The sequence below is a fragment of the Balaenoptera physalus genome (assembly GCF_965194825.1).
Source record: "Balaenoptera physalus genome assembly, chromosome: 15".
Lineage (NCBI taxonomy): Eukaryota > Metazoa > Chordata > Mammalia > Artiodactyla > Balaenopteridae > Balaenoptera > Balaenoptera physalus.
In genome coordinates, this window is record NC_138894.1 from 39,455,542 (window position 1) to 39,478,656 (window position 23,115).

At 44.5% G+C, this 23,115-nt stretch overlaps 1 protein-coding gene across 2 annotated transcripts in view; it reads right to left on the minus strand.

The window, feature by feature from the left end:
• ARHGAP25 (Rho GTPase activating protein 25) overlaps positions 1–23,115 on the minus strand; it is a 109,346-nt gene that overhangs the window by 38,813 nt on the left and 47,418 nt on the right. For both annotated transcript variants that reach the window (XM_082426013.1, XM_082426014.1), the window contains exons 4-5: positions 8,084–8,283; positions 1,266–1,353 (exon numbers count right to left, since the gene is read on the minus strand). In XM_082426013.1, coding sequence (XP_082282139.1) covers positions 1,266–1,353; positions 8,084–8,283 — 288 coding nt within the window. The remainder of the gene's footprint in view (positions 1–1,265; positions 1,354–8,083; positions 8,284–23,115) is intronic.

The window sequence follows — 23,115 nt, forward strand, 5'->3', positions numbered from 1 at the left end:
GAAGAAAAATGGATAGACCCTCAGATAAAAAGCAAGGGAGTGTCCATGAGGGGGCCACTTGGGAAGAGCTGAACTTTAAAAAAAAAACACCTGTTTTTCTTTGTTTTCTATAAACAGTCAGAGCCAGTTTTGGGATTGGTTTCTACATTACAATTTCCTCTAGTTATTGCCCAAACTTCAAACACTTGGCACTGCACCAAGTGTGGCATATATATTTCTTTACTTAATCTTCACTATCATCATCATTGTCCCCATTTCCCAGGTAAAGAAACAGAGGCAAAGAGAAATTAAATAATCAAATTAAATTATTAAATTAAATAATTGATCACAATTACACACATAGTAAGTGGCAGGGCCAGGATGTGGCCCCGGGCACGCTGGCTCCAAATGGGGCACGTCTATCCTCTCTGCTACACTGACTTTGCCATCAAGTTTCTTATGCACACAGCTGCCTTGCGTGAGAGGTAAGAAGAAATTTAAGGCAAGGGGCACTCAGGGGACGTTGGTCTCCCCTGCTGTGTCAGCATGGCAGCAGCAATCTGGCTGCATAGCTGGACCCGCAGCTCTGTAGTTCCTGCTGGTTGCGGGGTGGGGTGGGGCTGGTGAAGGAGCAAGAGACAGGGAGGAGAGCCTCAGTGTGACAGACTTCCACAGACACAAGCAAACTCCCCTTGAGACAAACTGAGACAAACTTCCCCTTTCCCCAAATGCATTCGAGGAAGGTAACTCTTGATTAGAAAGAGACACCCTCCAGTGTGCGGCTAACTTGTGCAATAGGTAAATTACAGCGCCTGACATGTAGTAAGTGCTCAGTAAGTCGGAGTTGTCATTTCTTAATAGGTCACAATGCACCACATGAGACTGTTGACTGTCGACCGTTTTTGACCTACCAACATGGTGACTTCACATGGTTCAATTTATAATATAACTGTTCATTTTATTGTCCCACTTACCTTCAAAGTTGAGCTCCTTTTGGCGAGCAGGGATGATGTACTTTCCAATCAGTATCCCAGTGCCTAGTGGATACCTGGCTCCAAGCAGGTGCTCGTGAGATGCTTACAGAGCTCAACCGGATGCACACCCACTAAGTTCACATGTTGTTAATGAACTAGTATGGGATCATTAACTATATACAGAACTCTTATGCATTCTTACTAGGTTGGTTGGCTAGCTGGTTGACAGACTCACTGAATGTAGCCTTGACTTCTGGGGTCAGAAGTAACATGGGAACGTGATGCACGTCTATCCCACATTTCGTCACCTACCTGGAATGACTTCAAAGACAAACTTCCCCGCTTCTTCTGGGTTTGTGGCGATCTCCTTGATTGTACTCCCTGGTAGATACATGCAACCCTGAAAGATTGAAAGCGAGGCCTTTAAGGTAAGCAAAAACATTACCAGCTATGAACTAAAATAAAGTTGGAGGACAGATAGGATAATGATGGGATAGCAGAGAGGAGCATGGAAAGCTGGCATCCCAGCTTCGAATGGGGCACTTCTGCTACTCAGACCTTGGTCAGATTAAGTGGCAGCTATGTGAGAGCAAGCAAGGTGCCTAAAGAGACTAGGAAGACAAGGTTCTGACTGGAGAATGAGCTGAGAGGGTGCCGTCACCAACACTTGCCTCTTCCTACTTTCCAAGAGCCAAAATTCCTTGCCAAACCAGACACCTGATCTTTGTGGAGGCCATGCTGAGACTGGGGGGGACCATACCACCTGCCGGGCTGCCAAAAGGGGCACTGAGGACTGAACCACAGGTTCATTGAGGCGATGCAGCACTTAGTAACAGCAAGAACTTCTGAGCAGCATGCTCCAGGTGTCTGTCCCTCTGCTGAGCACCTTGAATGTGTGTTATTCGCTTAGTCCTTTAAGCAATTCTCCAGGCAAGGTATTGCTACACAGATTTACAAGTGAGGAAACTCGGGATCAGAATGGTTCTGTGATTTGTCCAATGTCACAGAGCTAGTAAGTGACAGAATGGTAATTCATCTCAGAAGTGTGTTCAGACCCTGTGCTCTTCACCGTCACAGTGGAAGTGCTGGACCCATCAGCTTAATGTCCCTTGAATGGGCAAGGGGAGGAGGATCATGGACCCGTTGTGGGGGAGGGGGGGAGTGAGGGTGGAATTTGTGACCTTACACATGAATATGTCATCAGAAAACCAAGTCACTTCCACCACGTGTACACTCATTGCTTTACCATCAACAGTGCACTGTCACATGCAACGTCTCCTTAGACCTCAGAACAGCCCCCCAAATCAGAAACATGGCAGGATGGCCACTCCCACTTCACAGATGAGGAAACCAACACTTTCAAAGTTTAAGTAACGGCATGAGGGGGCACAGTTAATTGTCCTAGAGTTCCTTACTCATAATTTACATTTCACTAGCTGTCATAGGTAGTGTGTCTGATTCTGAGCTGAGTAAACAGTGATTCTTGTTTCTAGAACAAATCGTGGATGAAAAGGATTGGCAGCAGAAAAGCTATAAAGGAAGAGTCTTAAGGAACTCCCAGGTCAGCTCAGAATCCTGAAAGAATAAATGTTTCTTGGGGGTCTATAAATGCAAATGTCTAAGACTGAGTGAGGAAAAGAGTAGAAGCGAAAGCAGAAGGGGTGGGGGGAGAGAAAGGGGAAGAGGAGAAGGAGGGGAAGGAGGGGATCCAGGGGAAGGAGGACAAGAGAAAAGAAAAAAAATTCTGCCTACACTTCTCTAATTTTATTACTTAAAAATAACCACCACCTACATTCTCCTCGCCATCTTTAAATAATATCAGTGGCCTCAGAAAAAAAATGACCCTTAGATTGTGCTGCTGGATAGTATATTCAGGACATTTAACACAGAGCCTGGCACCTAGTAACTGTTCAATAAATGGTATTTACATACTTTGTATTTTATTTTCACTATTTTTGGATGAAACTATCAAATAACCGTTTAGAGACGAACTTAGGAGAGGCAGGTACCCCTGAAATGACACTTTCTTTATCTTCCTACCAGGCAGTACTCCCTCCTGTCTGAAAAAACTACGTAGTGTTTTATTCTGGTGCCATAACTCACAGCCATTATTAAAAGTTAAATTATATAAACTTACAATGAAATATTTTATACTAAAAATAAAGGTAGTACTACTCAGAATTCATCACTTTCTAATTCTCTTTTTCTTTTTTTTCTTGCAATTCCCCTGAGACACAATTGACATACTGTACTGTCCAAGTTCAAGGTGCAGAGCACGACGATTTGACCCACAAGCATCATGAAATGATCACCACAATAAGTTTGGTGATCATCCATCATCTCACATAAATATAAAAGAAAAGAAAAAAATTTCTATTTACCTAATTATTTGCTCTATTTTACTATTATTTCTGTTCGTACATCAAATCTATCTGTGTGGTAGAAATACTATCTAACGCTACGCTACTGTACATCCCTTCTCAACTCTGTGTTCAGGGATGCTGGTAGCTTGAATCAGACACAGTGGGAGTATCTACACAACAGAAATTGGCAAATGCTGTGTCCAAAACAACTCCCCTACCACAGGGCTGTTGGTTAAACATTTCCCAGCTCGCCCCCGATAGACAACTCTCTGCTCTAACTTCAGAGACAGCAGATGAGGCAATGGAACAGCTAAGCCAGGATTGTCTAAAACCATCATTGTAGCAGAGACTTGAGGGCAATTCACTGAGATTCTGTTTTAAACAACTTCCTTGACAAAGAAACTTTTGGAATGAGTTATAGGAAGCTAGGTCATGGACTTACAGGGCATTATACTGTTAGAGCTAGACAGACCTTTCTGAGAACTCAGAGGAAAAACTGCACAGACTGCCTTCTCCTGAACCCCAGGGTCCCCTGGAAGAGCATATACAAGGGTGCATCATAGAGGGCCCCATAATTTACTTAATCATTCTCCTTTGTTGGACATTTGGTCTAATGTTTCTCATTACAAATAGCACTGCATATATCTTATTATTTCTTTTGGATAGCTTCTTAAAACCAGAATGACTGGGTCATTCTGGATATGATATTTTTTGGCTTTTAGAAATCTGGCCAAATTGCTTTCTAGAAAGGCTGCACCAAACGTACACATCAACAGTATACATGAGGGCATTTTTCATCTGATTGCTCTAAGATTACTGGAGTGATTTTTGTTTTTTGAGTTTTTTAGGAATCGTAGTGTATGTGTGTTCTTTTTAAATTTACAACTAATTTATATTTTAGTCATAGAGAAAGAAGAAAAGTAAAAGTTATGTGTAACTCCGGTACTCAGAGATAACTCAGTTAACACCTCTGTGTATTTCTTTCCAAGCCTTTTCCCATAAATTACAGATTCATTGTTTTTTTCCCCTCAAGAATAGGATTAGCATATAAATCATCCTCTGCTGTTAACTGCTTTTTTCGAAGCAATTATATTATGGGCATCTTTCAATTTCAAAAAGTATTAATTTAGGGCATCAACAGCTGAATTATATTCTATCAGATAGATATATAAAAGTCGCCTCACATAACTTAGCCCCTACCACTGGGCATTGTTTCCACATCACTATTATAAACCCCTACATTAGAAATGCAGGGTCAAAGAATTTGCATTTCTGAGAGGTATATTACCCTCCAGAAAGGTTGTACAGATTTTCATTTCCACCAGTTGTGCATGAGAATTCCTGTTCCCTAGTCTTTACTAACACTGGAATTTCTAGAAAATCTTTGCCATTTTGATAAGGGGACAATGGTATCTCATTAACTTCCATTGCATGTCTTTAATTATAACTGAGTGGACTTTTTTACCTATGCTTTTTGGCTATTACATTTCTTTGGGAAATTGCCCATTTACGTCATTTGCTCATTTTCCTATTGTTGTTTCTTATAAGATTTGAGACTATTTTAAATAGGAAGAATAGTTGTTTACAATTTTTCCTGTTTATTTTTGCCTTTTCACCTTATTATTTTGGTTTTTAAGGTACAGACATTTCTATTTATGCAATTAAATCAGTCTTTTCCTTGTGCTGTCTTTGTTGCTATGCTTAAGAAACACCTACTTCCCAAAGATCATGCAGATAATTACACTTTCTTCTAGGATTTTTACGAACTCGTTTTCACACATAAGTCTTTAACCCATCCAGAATCATGAATGGTGTGAAACATAGTGTGGAAATAGACCTTTAATTTTTCCCAAGAATTTAGTTCATATCTTTCATTTCACGTCTAGATATTTGCAATGTCTATGAATCCCAAAACAATGTTAAATGATAGCATAATAAAAGTATTTTATTTTGAATAGACTTTTCTTTGTCTTAATAAAATAATGATGGATATATGAAAAGTCTACAAGGATATCCACTTAATTCTTGTTTGTTATAATAACATAGAAAAATCAGCCCAAATTCTCAACTAATTTCCAGGAGGAAATTGGTTAAACAGCTTATAGAGTGTCCATAAAATGAGTTATTTTGCCACCACTAAGAATTACATTGTAGACTAATATTTAATAATATGGGACAATATTCATGACATATTGTTAATTTTTAATTAAAGAATACTATTATACTAATTTTGCATTTAGATGAGTTTCTAAATGTATATGCATAGACAAAACTGGAAGAATTGAGGATTTAGGTGGTTATTTCTTACTGATGGGATAATTCTTATTTTCTACTTTGTGATTTTCTGTATCCTCCAAATTTCCAGCTATATACCCATATAGCTTTTGTAATCAAAATATTCATATCCATATAAAATAAAATATTCTGAGAAATTATCATTTTATTCCGTTTTTTAAAAAACCTTTTTATATCTGAAATGAGTTTTGGATTTTATCAAATGCTCTTTTCAGCCATCTATTTAGGGGTTGTGTGGTTTTTCTCATTTGACTTCTTGATCTTGACTTATTGGTCTGATACATTAATAGGTTTTCTAAAAAATAAACCATACTTGTCATTCTAGAAGAAGCTTTACCTAATTATCCCAGACAAATTTAATCCTGAGAGGACTCAGAGTTTCCTCCTCCAAAAGTAAGGGAGAAAAGCCAGGACCTCCAATAATTTATTTTACTCTTTGACATCCGTTTATGTTTTTACAAAACAATTTTTTACATGTGCTTCATATCATTTAATCCTGTGACAGATGCAGGCCAGGTATGGTTGTCTCATCTTACAAAAGAAAAAAAGAGGGGTCCAGAAAAATTAAATAATTACATGGCCAGATGGTAGTAGAGCCAGGAAAAGAACACAAGCTCCGCAGCTACACCTCACGGAAGTAAGCCTCACTGAACTTCCCTTTCTGCTGCTTTGGGAAGGCTAACACATTACTGCCATCTCCCTCACTCTCCGCAGACGGGAAGACTTCCTGCCTCGGCTATTAATGTACCAGGAACCCCATCTTAGCTTGTGATTGCTTGCCTCTGATAGGGTCTGTTCATAAAGTGAAGAAAGTCTAGTTACCACGCACAGGACACTGGGCAAGAACCCAGGCAGTGGTGGGGTCTCTGGCCCCTCTCCAGCCTCTGCAGGGACAGACACTCACAGCCCTCTGACTGGAGGTTAACTGGGCACTGCCGATGCGTCACAGAGCCTCAAGCCTGCCCTTAGAGAGAACTGTCCTCTTCCAAAATGACCTTCTCACTTCTTTGCTTACCCGGCCATCCACCTTCGATATCCTCACCCTTCTTGGGGCTTTTTTTCTGGCTGCAGAAAGTTTTAGAGTCTGTCCTCCCTAACAAGTTCCTTGCCCACTCTTCCACCTCCACAGGCGTGAGCTCTAGAAAGGGTGTCCAGTCCTCCTGGTTGCCTTGAGACATACAATTTACACCTGGGGTCTCTCAGCTGTTAATAGCATCCCCTTTTTTCTCTCATTCACCACGATAACCACGAGGAATCAATGAGGCAGGAAGAAAAGACCCAGGCCCAAGATTTACGATCAAAACCCTCTCTAGCCCCATCCACTCCATCTGGAAGTCCTGTTTGCTGTATTTTCAAGTATATCAGGGATCTGATCATTTTCTTCCAGCCCACTGGGATTCTAAACATTATAACCTCTCACCTAAATTACCCTTATACCTCCTCCCCTTCAGCCTTGGATCTGTTTTTGAGCACGGTAACCAGAACCATCTTTTTACAACATAACCCAAGAATGACCCCTTTCTGCCGGGAAGCTTGCCAGGCCTGCCATCACCCTCAGTGTAAAGGCTCAAGTCCTTACAGGGGACTACAATGTCCTTTACAATTTGCGTCCCAACCCCCAAAGCTCCGCTCTCTGACCTCATCTCCTCTGACCCTTTCATTCCCTAACTCTGCTGCTCCCACGCTGACCTCCTTGCGATTTCCCACACACATCAGACATGCTCTACCTCAGGGCCTTTGCACTGGCTGTCCCCTCTACCTGGAGTGTTCTTTACCCAGAGATCTGCCTGGCGGATTGCCTCTCCTCCTTAATCTTTGCTCAAATGTCCCCTTTCTCATGAAGTCGTTCTGGCCACCCTCCTTGAAATTGTACCACCTCCCCGAAACGCTTGATCCTCCTAGCCCCATTCTATTCTTTCCTCACAGAACTAGTCATTTTCTAACAAACCGCATAATTTTCTTATTGATTACGTTTATCTTTCTGCTTCCCCCCTCCCCATCTTCTAAGTTCCACACGTCAGGGGTGCTTATCTGTTTTAGTCACTGAGTTATTTCAACTCCCTGGGACAGTGTCTGGCGCACAGTAGATGCTCAATAAATACTGATTGAACAGACAAATAAATGAAAGCCCCAAATCAATTTTCCTGAACCCAAATCCACTCTCCCGGAGCCGTTGCGCTCCACATCCCCGTCGAGACCACGGTGCCAACCTTGACTCAGCGCTGCGTTTAGGAAGAGCCCCAGCGCTCATCCTGGGGCTCCGTGGAGGAAGATCACCCTGTCATCTCTGCAACTCAGTTTATGTATCTCACACAGGGTGAGAAGGAGAGCGAGAAGTCCTTTCAAATGGACAGGGGTCTCATCCTAGTAAGAAGCCCCCCTGCGAGTCTGTAGTGATCTGCGGGGCTCCATCCACCCCCCACACCCAGAAGGGGACAGTCCTGGGAGGGGGGCAAACAACCAGACTGGTACCTGTGGCTTCACGTCCTCCTCGTCCTTGTAGTAATAGAGCTGCTGTGCCCTCAGCACGAAGTACCTCTGCTGCCAGTTTTTCACGATGGACCTCTGCTTCTTCAGCCAGCCCATCTTGATGGGTCTTTCCAGTGGGTTGGGGGCGGATGCGGGGTGAAAGGTCGCCATCTTCTCTCCGGTCATCACGCTCCTTGACCGAGCTGTGGAGAGGGACACACAGGCGGGCTGACAGGGGCTGTGAGCAGTGTGCAGGGAGGGGCCGGGAAGCGCCGGGCCCCAGCGAGGCCGGGCTCAGGGGTCCAGATCTGCAGCAGAGAGGATGCCCCGGAACCCAGCGAGCCAGCCGAGGGGCCAGCTCCCATCAGCGCCGGCCCTGGGGCCCTACACCCTCAAGGTCCGGCAGCTGGAGTCGGCGCCCTCGTTCTGCAAAGCCAGAGATTGGCTGGAGCCTTCTGAAGAGGAAGTGGCCACAGCATCTGACAAAAGGTGCTTCCTTTTTCCTGCGTGGGAGTCAATATCTGACAAGAGAGGGGAGAAAATAATGCCTCTTGCTCTCAGGGTTCAGGGTGAGTCCCACACAGCTGCAGAGGCAGCTAGAAGCTGCCCGGCTTCTTCCTCAGAAGGAGCCACTGTGTTCCCCAACCTCACTGCCCAGTACTGCCCTGCCCCAGCGGCCCCGCAAAGCTCCCCAGACCCCTGACCACACAGCCAGTGTACAGGATGCTGGCACCTCCTGAATCTTCCTGCCCAGTGTCGTCAAGTGCTCTCTGTCCCCCGCCCACGGAGAGTGTTCACAGCCCTTTCTGCTGGACCAAGGGCCTCCCTGTAGCTGCCTTCCTACTACATTTTCAATTGGGTTGTCCCTCCCATGTGGCTGACAGCACACAAGCATTTGAAAAGGACATGAATCTGCCACCAGGACACAGATGCAGAATTTGAATCCAGACCCCCCCAACCCAGTGCATCGTGTAGTTTGCTTTTGTTTTCACACAAGAGCTCTGCCTGTCATCAGATTAGATCCAGGTGTCTGCAGCTTGTCTCCATGGTAACTCCCACCCAGGATAACTCTCTCCTTCCCTCCTCTCCACAGCGGTCCATCAGCCGGCCTGTGGTCCCCTGGGGGTCAACATGTTCTTCCTCAGATTCTCCCCTCCCTTCTTTCGCAGCTGGTCCAACAGTTCCCTTAAAACCACGTTGGAGCTCCGTGTCTCCTCGACCTTGTGCGGTGCGTCCACACTTGCCAGTCTCCAGTGTTTGCATTCTCCTCTTTGCTGGAGGAAGTCTCCATTTTATAATCCCTTAATCCAGCTTTTGTCAGTCTCCAGAGCATTCACGAAGAAGCTGAACGAAGCCAACTCCACTCTCATCCAATCTCATCTCACCTGGTAAAGACCAGTTTCTCCTTTCTTGGCTCTTTGACCCTGAGTACATTATGCAACTTCTCTGAGCCTCAGTTTCCTTGCTTGTTAAACTAGGATCATCATAGCCCCTATTCTATGGAATTGTTGTGGAGATTAAACAGGTTAATATATATAAACCACTTTGCACAGTCCCTGGTCCAAGGTGAGCAAATGTCACTCATTATTTTTATCAACAGATGACTTTACTTCCTACTGCGAAGATGCAGATCATCTTCGAGAACCTCCTAAACCTCCCTGTTCGTTTCAAAATATTGCTGCATTGTCAAGCTTTCCCTCTTCCTTTATTCCTATTTTCAATGCATTGAATCAACAGCTTCTCTCATTGCTTTTGATTCCTTTCTTTCTATCTCCCTCTAGGCCTGTAGTTTTTGTCTTTTATTTATATTCATGACTTGCTTTCAAATACCAGAATTTTATACAGCATTACAGAGTCTTTCTTCCACTGACTCTAACTGGATCCAGAATTATCACCCTATTTACATAGCTCATCCTGGATTGCTGTCTGAAGTGGACTCTGCCCTTTCTGGGCTCCCTCGACCCCACAGGTGGTCTGCGTTCCTGTCACATACCCTCATTCCCAAGGTGCCAACTTGCAGTCACCCCTCGCCTCCCACCAGGGACTGGAGAGATCATCCTATGCTGTACACCAGGGCACGAGACACACTTGATTCAACCTCCTATTAGACAGATATCATAAGAGTGCAGATACCCCCATACCCCGTTGCAGTAAAAAGTAACTTGACATTGGGGCTTCCCTGGTGGCGCAGTGGTTGAGCGTCTGCCTGCCAATGCAGGGAACACGGGTTCAAGCCCTGGTCTGGGAAGATCCCACATGTCGCAGAGCAACTAGGCCCGTGTGCCACAATTACTGAGCCTGCGCGTCTGGAACCTGTGCTCCACAACAAGAGAGGCCGCGATAGTGAGAGGCTCGCGCACCGCGATGAAGAGTGGCCCCCACTTGCCGCAACTAGAGAAAGCCCTTGCACAGAAACTAAGACCCAACACAGCCATAAATAAATAAATAAAATTAAAAAAAAAAAAAAGTAACTTGACATTTTGATGAACATTTAGCAATGTGCTAGCAAAGGGTTTGCTTTATATCCGTGCGTCCCGGCACGCCAGTTAAGAATTTTACCTTTGATCTTAATCTTCAGTTCATTGCAATCTTCAAGGCCTTCCATCTGTAACTCAAAGAACAGCCACTCTGGGGCTGATCACTTGCTCTAAGGCTGTTTAAATGATCTGAAGGGAGCAGGGGAGGGTTTGGGCAGGAATACAGTGGGGAGGAGGGAAGTGGAAGAACTGTGCACAACGCTGTGTCTCTCTAGGTCAGAAGCTGTAACATGGAAAGACTCACATGCATACTAGAAAGAGGGCAGAGATGGAAAGAATGGTTGGCACACAGAATTTCTGAAGAGTGAGGGATTCTGGCAGACGCATGGGGATTTTTCCTCACCTCGGTAGCCTCTGCCCAGCCCAGTGTGACTTCTGTGCTCATCCAGCTGAAGCAGTCTCAGACTTGGGAGGGAGGGCTTCTAGGCTTCTAGGGTGATACCACCAAAGGCAGCCAGCGCAGGAGAGGAGGAAAGCAGGTGGGTGCCACGTGGTGTCTGTGGAGACTCAGGTCCCCGCAGACTCAGGCTACCCCCCCAGAGACCCACAGAAACTGTTCGGACTGCTCTAGAAAATGGGAGAAACTGAAGAGCTCCAACAAGAATTGAAGAAGCAGGATAGGGGGAGCAGGGGCCAAAAAGATACCGTAGACTGCAGAGAATGAACTCAGCACAGAAGAATTCAGCTGCTGGGAAACTTTTTATGCTCTGTAGTGGCAGAAACAATAATAGCAAAAACAAATATGCAACACTCAAAACCTCCCCCTAGAAGCATCTGTGCATTGCAGAATGGCCTGGCAAAGGAAGAGTAGATATGAGAATGTTATGTCCTCATACTTGGCCAAGAGGGGTCTTGATGTCCTTGTGACGAGTAGGTGACCACTTTGTCCGTATGCATGGGATCAAGGCCTTGGCTAACCATCTGTTATATTTCAGAAATGATCCCATTCACCCATACATCCACCATACGTGATATGACTGTGGGCTCTGGGCCATGAGTACAGATGGCTCAGAACAAACTGCCACTGCTCGAATCAGGCCTGAACACTGGGGAGGCGACAGCGGGGGTTCTGATGAGACAGTAACGAAGCAGGGGCTCCTTCTGTCCCATATCAGAGCCATCTCCCACCTCGGCCCTCAGCATGGCTCATCGGCCAGCCCTATCATGAGGTGATTCAAATATCAGAGAAGAAAGCCTGGTGGGCCCTGAGTTGGACTTGTTTTTGACGACTTTCCTGGTTCGTTCCTTTGAACAGTCTCTCTTGTCTGTGGGTGTGACTTGTTCCCGGATAAAGTAAACAAAGAGATCTGTTACTATTTCTAGAGCTGTTTCTCATAATGAAAATAATAACCGTGATAAGCTTTGCTTGTGAGCCAGTAATCACATACGGAGCGCACGATCCCAGCCCTTGGGGAAGGAGGTCTGAGCCAGGCTGTGGGCTGGAGCGGGGGCCCGAGGGCAGACCAGCGAAAGGCAGGTAGTTGGAAGGCAGTTGCTAAGAGTTTGCAGAACGCTCTAGGGAGGTGGGAAATCCACCCGTACTCTAGTACATAAAGAAAGAACAAGCCCCCAGCACTGCACTGCCCAGTACAGTAGCCACTTGCCATGACTGGCTACGTACATTGAAATGAAGTAAAATAAATTAAATTCAGTGCCTCGGTCACACCAGCCGCATTTCAAGTGCTCAGTAGCCCATGTGGCTCATGGCTACAGTAATGGACAACACAGGAAGAGAATATTTCCATCATCACAGAAAGGTCTATTGGTTGGCACTTCTGGGAATCTGAATAGTATCATGACCAAGCATGAGACAAAATGGGCCATAAAGGTGTGGGTAGCATTTCATCAAAGAGAGAAATCAAACTGGAGGGTCCAGAAAAGTAGCTTCTGGTGGCAGAGTGAGAAGTTCAACCTTGATCTGAGAGCTAACAGGGAGCCATCTCATGTACCTAAGCAAGGGAGGTTCGTGATAAAATAGAGACAAGTTAAGTAATTGAACCGCATAGGCTGCATTTTAGTCTACAGGTGAGGGAGGGCAAGAAGAGACATAGATAGAAGAGACATAAAAGAAGTTCCACAGTCTCAGGGGTGCTGTTTCTGCAGTAGAAGGTAGCTGCTTTTTGCCCCAAGTTGGAGCAAGAAAAAATTAAACGAGGAAGTATAAACAGAGAAGTCAGCTTGGGAGGCATTATCACTTCCTCTCTTTATCTTCTCATCTTCTGACCCCACCCTCCCCCCACAGATAATCAATCACAAAATCTTCTAGGGTCTACTTCTGAGATATTTCTTCCATCTGCTCTCAACTCTGCATGAGTTTAGATTCTATTTTAGAGGCTCCGAACATGTGAGATGGGAATAGTTCGATCAAAGCTGGAAAACTACTGAAGGTATTTTCTCAATATGTTGATCTGAGCAGTGCATTAGTCTGGGAACCTTGTTTAAATAAAGTTGAAAAGCGAGTAGAATATACATAGCTTACCCCCAGACACCCTCTCCTGAGCTGTAGACTCATCTACCCGACTGCCCGCAGGTACCTCCGTAAGGATCTCCAGGTCACGTGATGCTAGTTGAACTTACCGTCTTTCTCCCCCTACCTCCTACCTTTCCCCGGGCTTGTGTAACAAACACACACAAGCCTGCTTTTCTATGGTTTGCTGTGACTGACTTCTTCCCGGTCAACCAGCCAAACCAGAAGGCTGACCCATTCCTACAGTCCTCACAATCAATAGCTCTCTTTCTCTCTGATCCCTCCTCTCTACAGCTACCTGTTTTTTTTTTTTGGTCCATTTATCCTCTCCCTGGATTTTCACAATAGTTCCCTGTCCTGTCTCCCTCCTACCAATCTCATCTCTCATCCACTGATGACATTGTTTGTGACATGGTCCTTCTGAAACACAAATCTGATCATGTTACTCTTTGACCTAGAAGCCTTCAATGACCCTCCAACATCTTCATCCTAAAAGATGAAGACTAAACTCCCTACCATGGGGTTCAGAGTCCTTTGTGATTCTCCTGTTGCATCTCCTGCTCTTCCTCCATACCCATTCTGCACTCCATCCATGACGGTATTCCATTCCCTCTGCTGGGCTCTTCTCCCCACCCATTCTCACCCACCCCCAGTTCTTGAAATGTTCTTGTTCGTTCTTCAAGACTTACTTCCTGCCACACCTCCCATGAGAAGCCTTCTCAGCCCAGCCAGACTGAGTCACACCCTGGGCTCTATTCCCTCTTAACTGGGGACACATGTCCTTCAAATCACTTATCATCCCTCCTGGTCCTTTTCCTTACTCTGTCTTCCCTCTCCACTTGAACTCTAAGAGGACAGGGGCTCCGCTTTCATGCTTAGCCTTGTTCACCCTGTATCCCCCACATCTAACACAGCGCTGACAAAGAGAGGGCAGGGTGAGGTAGCAGAGAGCACAGGCTTCTACGTATGTAGCCTCAGGTGAATCATGTTCTGTCTCTGAGGGCCAGTTACCTTCTCTGTGAAACTGTGATAATAATACGTAGCTCGTGGAGTGGCCAGTCTATAAGGATTAACAAAGATAAGTGGAAGGGCCCCAGCCAATGTCTGCCTCTTAAAACATGGGCATTAAATGGAAGCTATTATTGTTAGCAGTATTATCGTAGGATGGACTGGATATTATGTTAAATGAGAGAAAAGGAAGAAGAGATGAAAGGGAAGAGAGGAAAGGAGGGAGAGAGAAGGAGGAAAGGAAAAAGGGAAGACTAACTGGACAGTGTACAAAATTCCAGGTGTGAATCCGGAGGCCTGAATTAGGATGGCGGCCGGGGAAATGGAGAGCATGGGAGAGGCAGTGATGAGGCAGACCACCAGAGCTCCATAGCTGGCTGAACAGGAGGCGGGTGGGAGGTTTGGGGTTTGGGTGGCTCAGGTGAGGGAGCCTTCTCCATCCATTCATCCAATGCACATTGGCTGAGCGCTTGGCGTGTGCCGGGAGCAGTGACTGGGTCTGGGATCTAAGATCAACCTGACACAACCCTGCCCCACAAACATTCAGAGACCTGAGAGACTCGTTCGTAGAAGCTGGGAAGGAAGCAGAGAGCGTGGTGGCTTGGAATAGGCAGGAAAGTCCTGTTCTGGGTGTGATGAAATATGAGGGTGGGCTGAGAGATTTTGACTTCCCCAGAATTCTACTTTTGACAGGTGAGGCCTGCGGGTTCAGAAAGAGGTTACTGGGGGAAAAAGAGGTGCAAGTGAAAGCCAGGATGTGAGAATCTCTGATCTGGAAAGTAACATAATAGATGTTCAGAAATCAAAGAAAAGGCTGAGCCCAGAGGAGACTAGCATTAACTCAAGGCACTGGAGATCAACTTAGATACAAGACAGAGAAGGTTACTGTTTTCCTTGGGACTTTACAGAGAGCTTGCATTAGGCATCAGTGTGGGAGAAAAGAAGCGCAGCAAGAAAATCCACTATCCCCAAGAGTTTAGCGATGGAGCAGGGGTTGCTTCCTGGAAGGCGAGTGAAAGGAGAGAGGCTGTCCTCTTGTGCCAAGCAAAGATCCAGGGCCAGTTTTGGTCCATCTCACACCCCTGGGCCAGGAGCTGTCCTGGGGGAGCAGATGATTCCCCTGGATGGATGGATGCAGCCAATCTCCAGGGTAACAGCTTCATGATAGGAGCACCAGCTGGGTTTCAGCCCTGCTCACCCTTTCTGCCAAGGCTCTTGACCATGCACTTACACAGACATCCACGTTCTGCAAGAGGACACTTAAGGACATAAAGCACCATTCAGAAGCAAGAGGTCCTTTACAAAGAAGTGTTTGAGTTTCTGATCTCAGTGTTCTCTCTCAGAAAATGATATTTGGCTGCGTAGGTGAGTAGAAGGCCCCATGGCTCAGGAATAAATATCTTTTTCTTTTTAATTTATTTTTTTATTGACGTATAGTTGATTTACAATGTTGTGTTAATTACTGCTGTGCAGCAAAGTGACTCAGTTACACGTATATACACTCTTTTTCAATTCTTTTCCATTAAGGTTTACCACAAGATATTGAATATAGTTCCCTGTGCTATACAGTAGGACCTCGTTGTATATCCATTCTAAATGTAATAATTTGCAGCTATTGTACTAACCCCAAACTCCCAGCCCATCTCTCTCCTTCCCCCACCTCGCGCATGGCAACCACAAGTGTGTTCTCTATGTCTGTGAGTCTGTTTCTGTTTTGCAGATATGTTCATTTGTGCCTTATTTTAGATTCCACATATAAGTGATATCATATGGTGTTTGTCTTTCTCTTTTTCACTTACTTCACTTAGTATGATAATCTCTAGTTTGTATCCGTGTTGCTGCAAATGGCATTACTGTGGTTTTTTTATGGCTGAGTAGTGAGGAATAAATATCTTTGTGCTTTTATTGCATGTCTGCTGGTTATAAGGTGCTAGAGCTATGGAGAGGTTATTGAGGGCAAAGCCCACGTCTTATTCATTTTAGTATCCTGAGGACCCTCACTATGTCTGGCTTAGAAAAGTTAATTGGAAGGAATAAAGAGAGGAAGAAAGTGTACGTGTGTGTGTGTGTGTGTGTGTGTGTGTGTGTTAATGTTGAATAAAGTTCAAATAGAAAATTCATAAAATTCTCTTTAATAAAGAAATTCATATCCTTTATATTAACCAATCAGAAAAATTTCTTGGGCATTTCTTATGTGCAGGGCATGGTGCTAGGTAATGTGCAGAGTTTAAAACATAGAGGAAGCTCTCTAAATTAGTGAACTCGAGATTGTGAGGCTTCAAATCTTTGCTGTGCACCCTGGCACACAAAAATGCATTCTACTGCACCCTGTTGCCAATAGCTGCCTCCATCCCAGCCCTAGTTCTTGATGGGCCAGAGCTCTGTCGTGTTCTCCTTGTATAAAAAAAGGTGATTCATAATCAATCACAAACCGCGAAATGTGAAAAGACAGAGGCTCAGGTATCAGAAAATAGGTTCCCAGGGGCAGGGATTTCTATAAATTTTTTTCACCAATCAAACCACACCTTCTAGAAGAGCATTTGGCCAATTGAAGGTTCTCAATAAATGTTTCTTGAGTGAATAAAATAAACATTTTAGAGAGAAATGTGAGTCACCTTGAGGCATTTTACATTTGCAACAAACGTTGACTGATCTACCCACTTGTGGGATTTCTAGATGTGTTCACTTGTGCCCATGCAAGCAGAGCAGCCAGGGAAGATAGAATCCCTGATGTAATAATGATCCCCACCAACAGTGACGTATTTTGTGAGGTCTTACCTGCACTAGCCACCATGCAAACACACTATCGATCAAGATCAAGTCAGTCTGGTTGAATGCTCACCCCACCTCTTCATGGTAAGCTCTGTTTTACAGACCAGGAACTGGAGCTCACAGAACTGAAGTGATTTGCCCAGGTACACGGCTAGAAATCTAATTTCAAAGCCCAATATCCATACCTAGGCCACACAGCCCACAGAGAGGCACATACTCTAGTGGTAAAGAGAGATGCCTAGACTGAGAATTGTGTGTAATAATTCACAGGGTTAGACAGTAAGGGTGAGATGAAAAGGGGACGGGCCACTATTCCCAACACGGAGACACCAGCCTCGGCCTCCACCCATTTTGCTGCAATGTTACGCATAAACCACTTTGTGCTACCTTTTCCTTCCAACGTAAGCTCTGCAAGGCTCGGCAGGCCTTGAAGAAAGAGTGATGGGGAAGTAACACTGAAGCCTCCAGCCCAGCCCTGAGGCTGCGCTGACACCTCGACAGGAAAATGGACATATTATGGGTCCTGCCACGTCTTACCGGCTCTCTGCACAAGCTCCTTTGAAGAGACTTAAGGATCCTGACCAAAGCCCACTGGGGCTGAGGCGTGGAAGGGAGGAGCACGGAACCAACCCGAGGGGGACCCAGCACTCGGCCCACAGGGCAGCTCACAGAGGGCCCCCCAGCCTCGCTGAAGAGGCAGCCCTGGAAGCCGTGGGAAACAGCAGGTCCCCGCATGGCTGCCTCCCTGGAGATGGTCAGTAGGGGTCCATACACCATTGCGTACACCACACCCACACTCACACCCACACACACACACTCACACACACACTCACACACACCCACACACACCCACACACTCACACCCACTCACCCACACCCACACCCACTCACACCCACACCCTCACACACACACAACTCACCCACACACACCCACACGCACACACTCACACACCCACACCCACACACTCACACCCACACCCACACCCTCACACACACAACTCACCCACACACTCACACCCACACGCACACACTCACACACACACACACTCACACCCACACCCACACACTCACATACTCACACACTCATACACACTAACCCACACACACTCACGCACACACTCACACCCACACCCCCACTCACCCACTCACACACACCCACATGCACACATTCACATGCACACACTCACATGCACACACACTCACCCACACACACCCACACCCTCACACACCCACATGCACACACTCACCCACACTCACATGCACACACACTCACCCACACTCACACATTCACCCACACACACTCACACGCACACCCACACATTCACCCACACACACCCCATTCCCCACCACCACACATGCAGACCCTCAGCCTGTCTAGTTATCAGACTGTGGGAAGACAGCCCTCCTAGAAGAAAATTAAGTCTTTTAACTTCAGAACCTCCAGGCCCACTTTCTTTACCCCTTTTCTCTTTTCCTTGTCGAAGGCACACTGACCTCTACTTTGAAACACCCACCATTCAGGGGGGTGGGGAACTTTAAAAATCTTTCCACTCTCAAAAACTGGCATTTAGACTTCAGGATAAATTTATCCTGTGATTACTCTCCTGGATTTTTTTTAAAATTCTGTTTCTTTTTTAACTTGGGCTTAAAAAACTTTACTCCACCCCCAACCTCCCAAAAGGTAATGAGACGTGAGACTGAGGATAGCCAAGGGGCTTTCTCTGTGCACCCGGAATTCAGTCACACGGGCCTTCCCAGGCCGCTTGCCCTGAGACACATTTACATAACCTAATTCAAAGAAATACCTAAAGTTGTTCCCTGAATACCTGTCTCCAGACCCAGGAACTGAGCAGGTTTAATTTTCCCACGTTCTATAGCTCATAGAAATTTATTGTTTGACAAGTGAGCTTTTCAATGTAAAAAAGCAAACTCTGCTTTGCAAAGGGACTTAGCACACATATCTACGTCTTTTGCAGGAAGAAGCAAAAATGCAGTCTCTGTAGCATATGAAGAAGAGAGAGAGAGCTGGCTTTCTGTTTATTCTTCAGGCTTGCAAGTTCTACACTGTGAATCCGCCCGACTAGGCTGCCTTTCCAGGGCCGCCCTTCTGGCGTTCATTCCGGAGCTTGCGTGTCTCGGGAATGTGGAGAGCAGTTGTCTCTTCTGGGCCTGTGTCTCCATCCATTGCAACACTTCACCAGCCCCCTCGGCCTATCTTTGCATAACAGGAAGCCAAACATAAAAACAAGAAGCATGCAGAATTGTGAGTGCTTCCGACTAAACACTGCTCGGGACTGCCTCTTCCTCAGCACACGGTGTGGTGGAGATTTGGCAATCGGGTGGCACACGCACCCCGGGGTCCACACTGTGACCCCTTAACTGTATCCAAGTTAACTGGCTTCCCAGATATGGATGGAAGGAAGGACTTTGCATCATTAACACAGTAAGCTAGAAGAACTATTGACCCTTCCACTGTCAAAGCCAGTCATTTGCTCCAGGTAAGGGGTTCTGCTTAGTCACTAGCATTCATAAATATGTAGTGCATTAGAATGCTTGAAGTATTTATATTTTATAAGCCCAACTAAATTCTGTGGCTCCAGTAACTCACAGCAGTGACCCAGCCAGGCCATTGCCCAAGGGCTGGCCCCAATAATCAAGCACTGGGCCTTGACGAAGCTACAAGCTATTAACCAGCCTACAGGTGTCACTCCAGTCTGTTCCTAAGGGCCCTCTCTGGTCCTCGGGAATAGTGATTTTTAACCGTACAGTTCTAATAAGAGTGTGAACAATAAACAATTGTTGCAGTGGAATGGGCCTGGTGTACAAGTCATAATAGGTTTCTCTTACTCTACAATCGGATAAAAAGATTCTTTTTTCATTAATTTTTATTGGAGTAGAGTTGCTTTACCATGCTGCGTTACTTTCTGCTGTACAGTAAAGTGAATCAGCTATACACACATATATATATATATATATATATATGCATATATCACCACTCTTTTTTGGATTTCCTTCCCCTTTAGGTCACCACAGAACACCAAGTAGAGTTCCCTGTGCTACACAGTAGGTTCTCATTAGTTATCTATTTTATACATAATAGTGTATATATGTCAATCCCAATCTCTCAGTTCATCCCACCCCCCTCCCCCCCTTGATATCCATATGTTTGTTCTCTACGTCTATGTCTCTATTTCTGCTTTGCAAAGAAGTTCATCTGTATCATTTTTCTACAATCTGATAAAAGATTCTATTAAAAATGGAGGCCATTAGATTACGGATGGAGGACAGAGGACATCCATTAATTATTAATTAGTTTCATAGGTGTGATTAGGCATGTGATTAGGAAATTAAATGTCCATATTTTCAAAGATGCATACTTAAGCATGGGGAGTAAAATTACACCGTGTCTGGGATTGGCTTTAAAATATCTCAGCAAAGAAAAGACAAAAAGAGAAACAAAGGAATAAAGCAGATGTGACAAATTCTTCATAATTTTGAATTCCAGTAATGGATATACATGGCAGTTCATTATATTTATTCTCTATGTTGGTGTTTGAAATGTATGTATAATAAAAAAAATCTTTTTCAAGATTCTACTAGGCCTTAAACAATAAATTCCTTTAGGCTTCATTTTTTTTCACACATCAGCTATTGCCCTGAACTTCAACTTGCTGGTTTTCCCAGGCCTGCATTTCCAGACCTGTTACTTATTCCTCCAAGCACAGTGAAGTGATGTTACACAGATGTTCCACCACACACGTACACATTCCCCCGCCCCGGACAGATCTAGCCCCTCCGTTGCCCCCGCACTGTCACTTTATCAGTTAATGAAGGGGAAGAACCGAGGGACTCCTGAAGCTTCCAGTTATGGATAATATTTCCTGTAAAGTCAGCTTTTACTCAAACTGTTAATGGTGGTGATGGTCTGTCTGTGTACATGTACACACACACACACACACACATATATATATATAATTCCCCAGGGTCGTGGAAGGAGCTTTAAAAAACAGATGTTGCAAGGAAGGCAAAGAGACTTCGTTTTGCTAGACAATTCCTTCTGACCGGAAGTAACGTCTGGGCCATCGGAGGCCTAGTTCAAGATCAATGGAAAGAATAGAGTGACTGATTATCAGCGTTTACAATGACAAACGTTGGAGGAAGTGCTAGTTCATAGGCTACTGGGGCCTGGTAGATGGCCAACACTGGATAATAGTCCCCCCTCCAGCCCTGTAGCAAGCAGGCGGGCAGGCAGCCTAGAGCAGTGGAAGGCGTATCTGACTGGGCATCAGGAGACCCAGGTTCAAGTTCCAGCTCAGACACAAACCAGCTGTGTAACTCTCAGGCCCTTTCTGAGTCTTCATTTCTTCATTTGTAAAATAAAAGGATGGAAATAAACCATCTTGAATGCTTTTCCAACTCTAACTTAAATAAAAAAATTTCAACTCTAAATTTGTTTGATTGACCTGTCAAACATCTTTCAGCCAATACTTTGTGCTGTAATCCTGTTTTTTTATGTGCAACATGTCTAACTTAATTTGCCAACTCAGGCAAGAATCCAGTTCCATATCAAGATCACAGGTCTCTAGCGCTACGTTTATGTAATTGATTCAGAAAAATGAATTTGGCAAAAGACATAATCTTGGTGATTTTAATCAAACACAGATGGTTTGACACGTCCTGGTTAGAGTGTGAATTTCGATATTAGGCTAAAGAAGATCCCCTGAGAAGTCCCAGTAATAATACAGGGTAGGAGGTACACAGACAAAAGCCACTGTAACTATTACTCAAGGACTGACAATTAAACAGTCTGCGTGATCGATTTATTCTGGGGTGATACGTTAGCTCCCAAATATTATGGACCCCATCATCTTTCTGGATGCAGCTCTCCAACGTTAAACCAGGCTTTACATACCAACATTTGCAAATACATCCATGCCTTTTTGAACAAGAAGCTTTCTACTAATTTAGTTAAGGAGATAATAATGAATGTATCTTAAATTTATTTACAAAGATATTCACTGCAGCATTATTGTTTGAAAAATGTAAACAAGTAAATGTCCAACAACATGGAATCAGTTGAATGAAGTATGGTATGCTCATAAAGTAAAATACTATGTACCATTAAAGTTGATGCTTTCTTGAGTTATAATGACATTGAATTTATGTAGTTAGATTAAAAACTGCTTACTCCAATATACACAGGATGACTCCATTTTGTTAAAAATACACACACACTATAGTGTAAGAAAGTCATAAATACATGTGTGGTGTAGCACAGAAAAACATAATGCAAGATTCACACCAGATTGGTGTAGGGTTATAGGTTATTTTCCTGATAGGTGGGATGATGGGTAATTTTTATGTCTTCTCATGCTGTTATTTTTTCATAAAGGAAACAAAAGTTATTTGTAAAATCTCTACATCAGCTTTTTCTTCAATGATCTGCAGGCTGTCTCCCAAATTAAAAAATTTAAAACTTAACATGAGTCAAGAAAGAACTGACTGAGAGGAATCAGTCCCAATGTTAGGAAGAATTTTCATAATCTAAACCAAAGTGAATTCCAGAAGTTTTCAAATAGAGCATTTCAGAAGCTAGCTATGCCCTCTTGGGCAAATCACCTTTCCCTGCCTGATGGGATTACTTGCCAGCAGGATACAATATATAAATGTCCTTCATGAAATATACAGTAGGTATAGGTTTGCTTATTATTATTGTCATTTACAAGAATAATTTTTGCAGATCTTAGTTTCTGCATATATAAAATGAGGTTGAACGGGATGCTTGCTAACGTCCTTCTAGACCCCAAATTCTTCTACTCTTTGTATATGAACAGTTTCTACTAATACCATAATGCACTGAGAGTATAGAATTAGAGAAAAGGGGAGCAGAGCAGATTCATTATTGAGGAAAAAAAAATAAGAGAGAATGTGCTCAGCGAGGGAGGGAGATCAGTATAGTTTGGAGGGTCGGCCCAGACATCACAGAAACCATAGAACCAGAACCAGTTCTTTGGGGCTGAGAAAGGGCAGGGCTTGGGGAAAGAGAAGAGTCAGCAGAAAGGCCTGAGGGAGCACAAGGGGCTGCTCTGGGGGAGCCCAGGAAGGAAGGAGCCCCTGAAATTCTGGACGGTTTGACCCCGTAGTGTAACAGCCCCATTTCCAAATTTCCATCAAAATGACCAAAGAATGACTTCAGTGATAACAACGGGAAATGTGAAATGAAAGTAAAAGTAAGGAAGGATGCTGTCTGC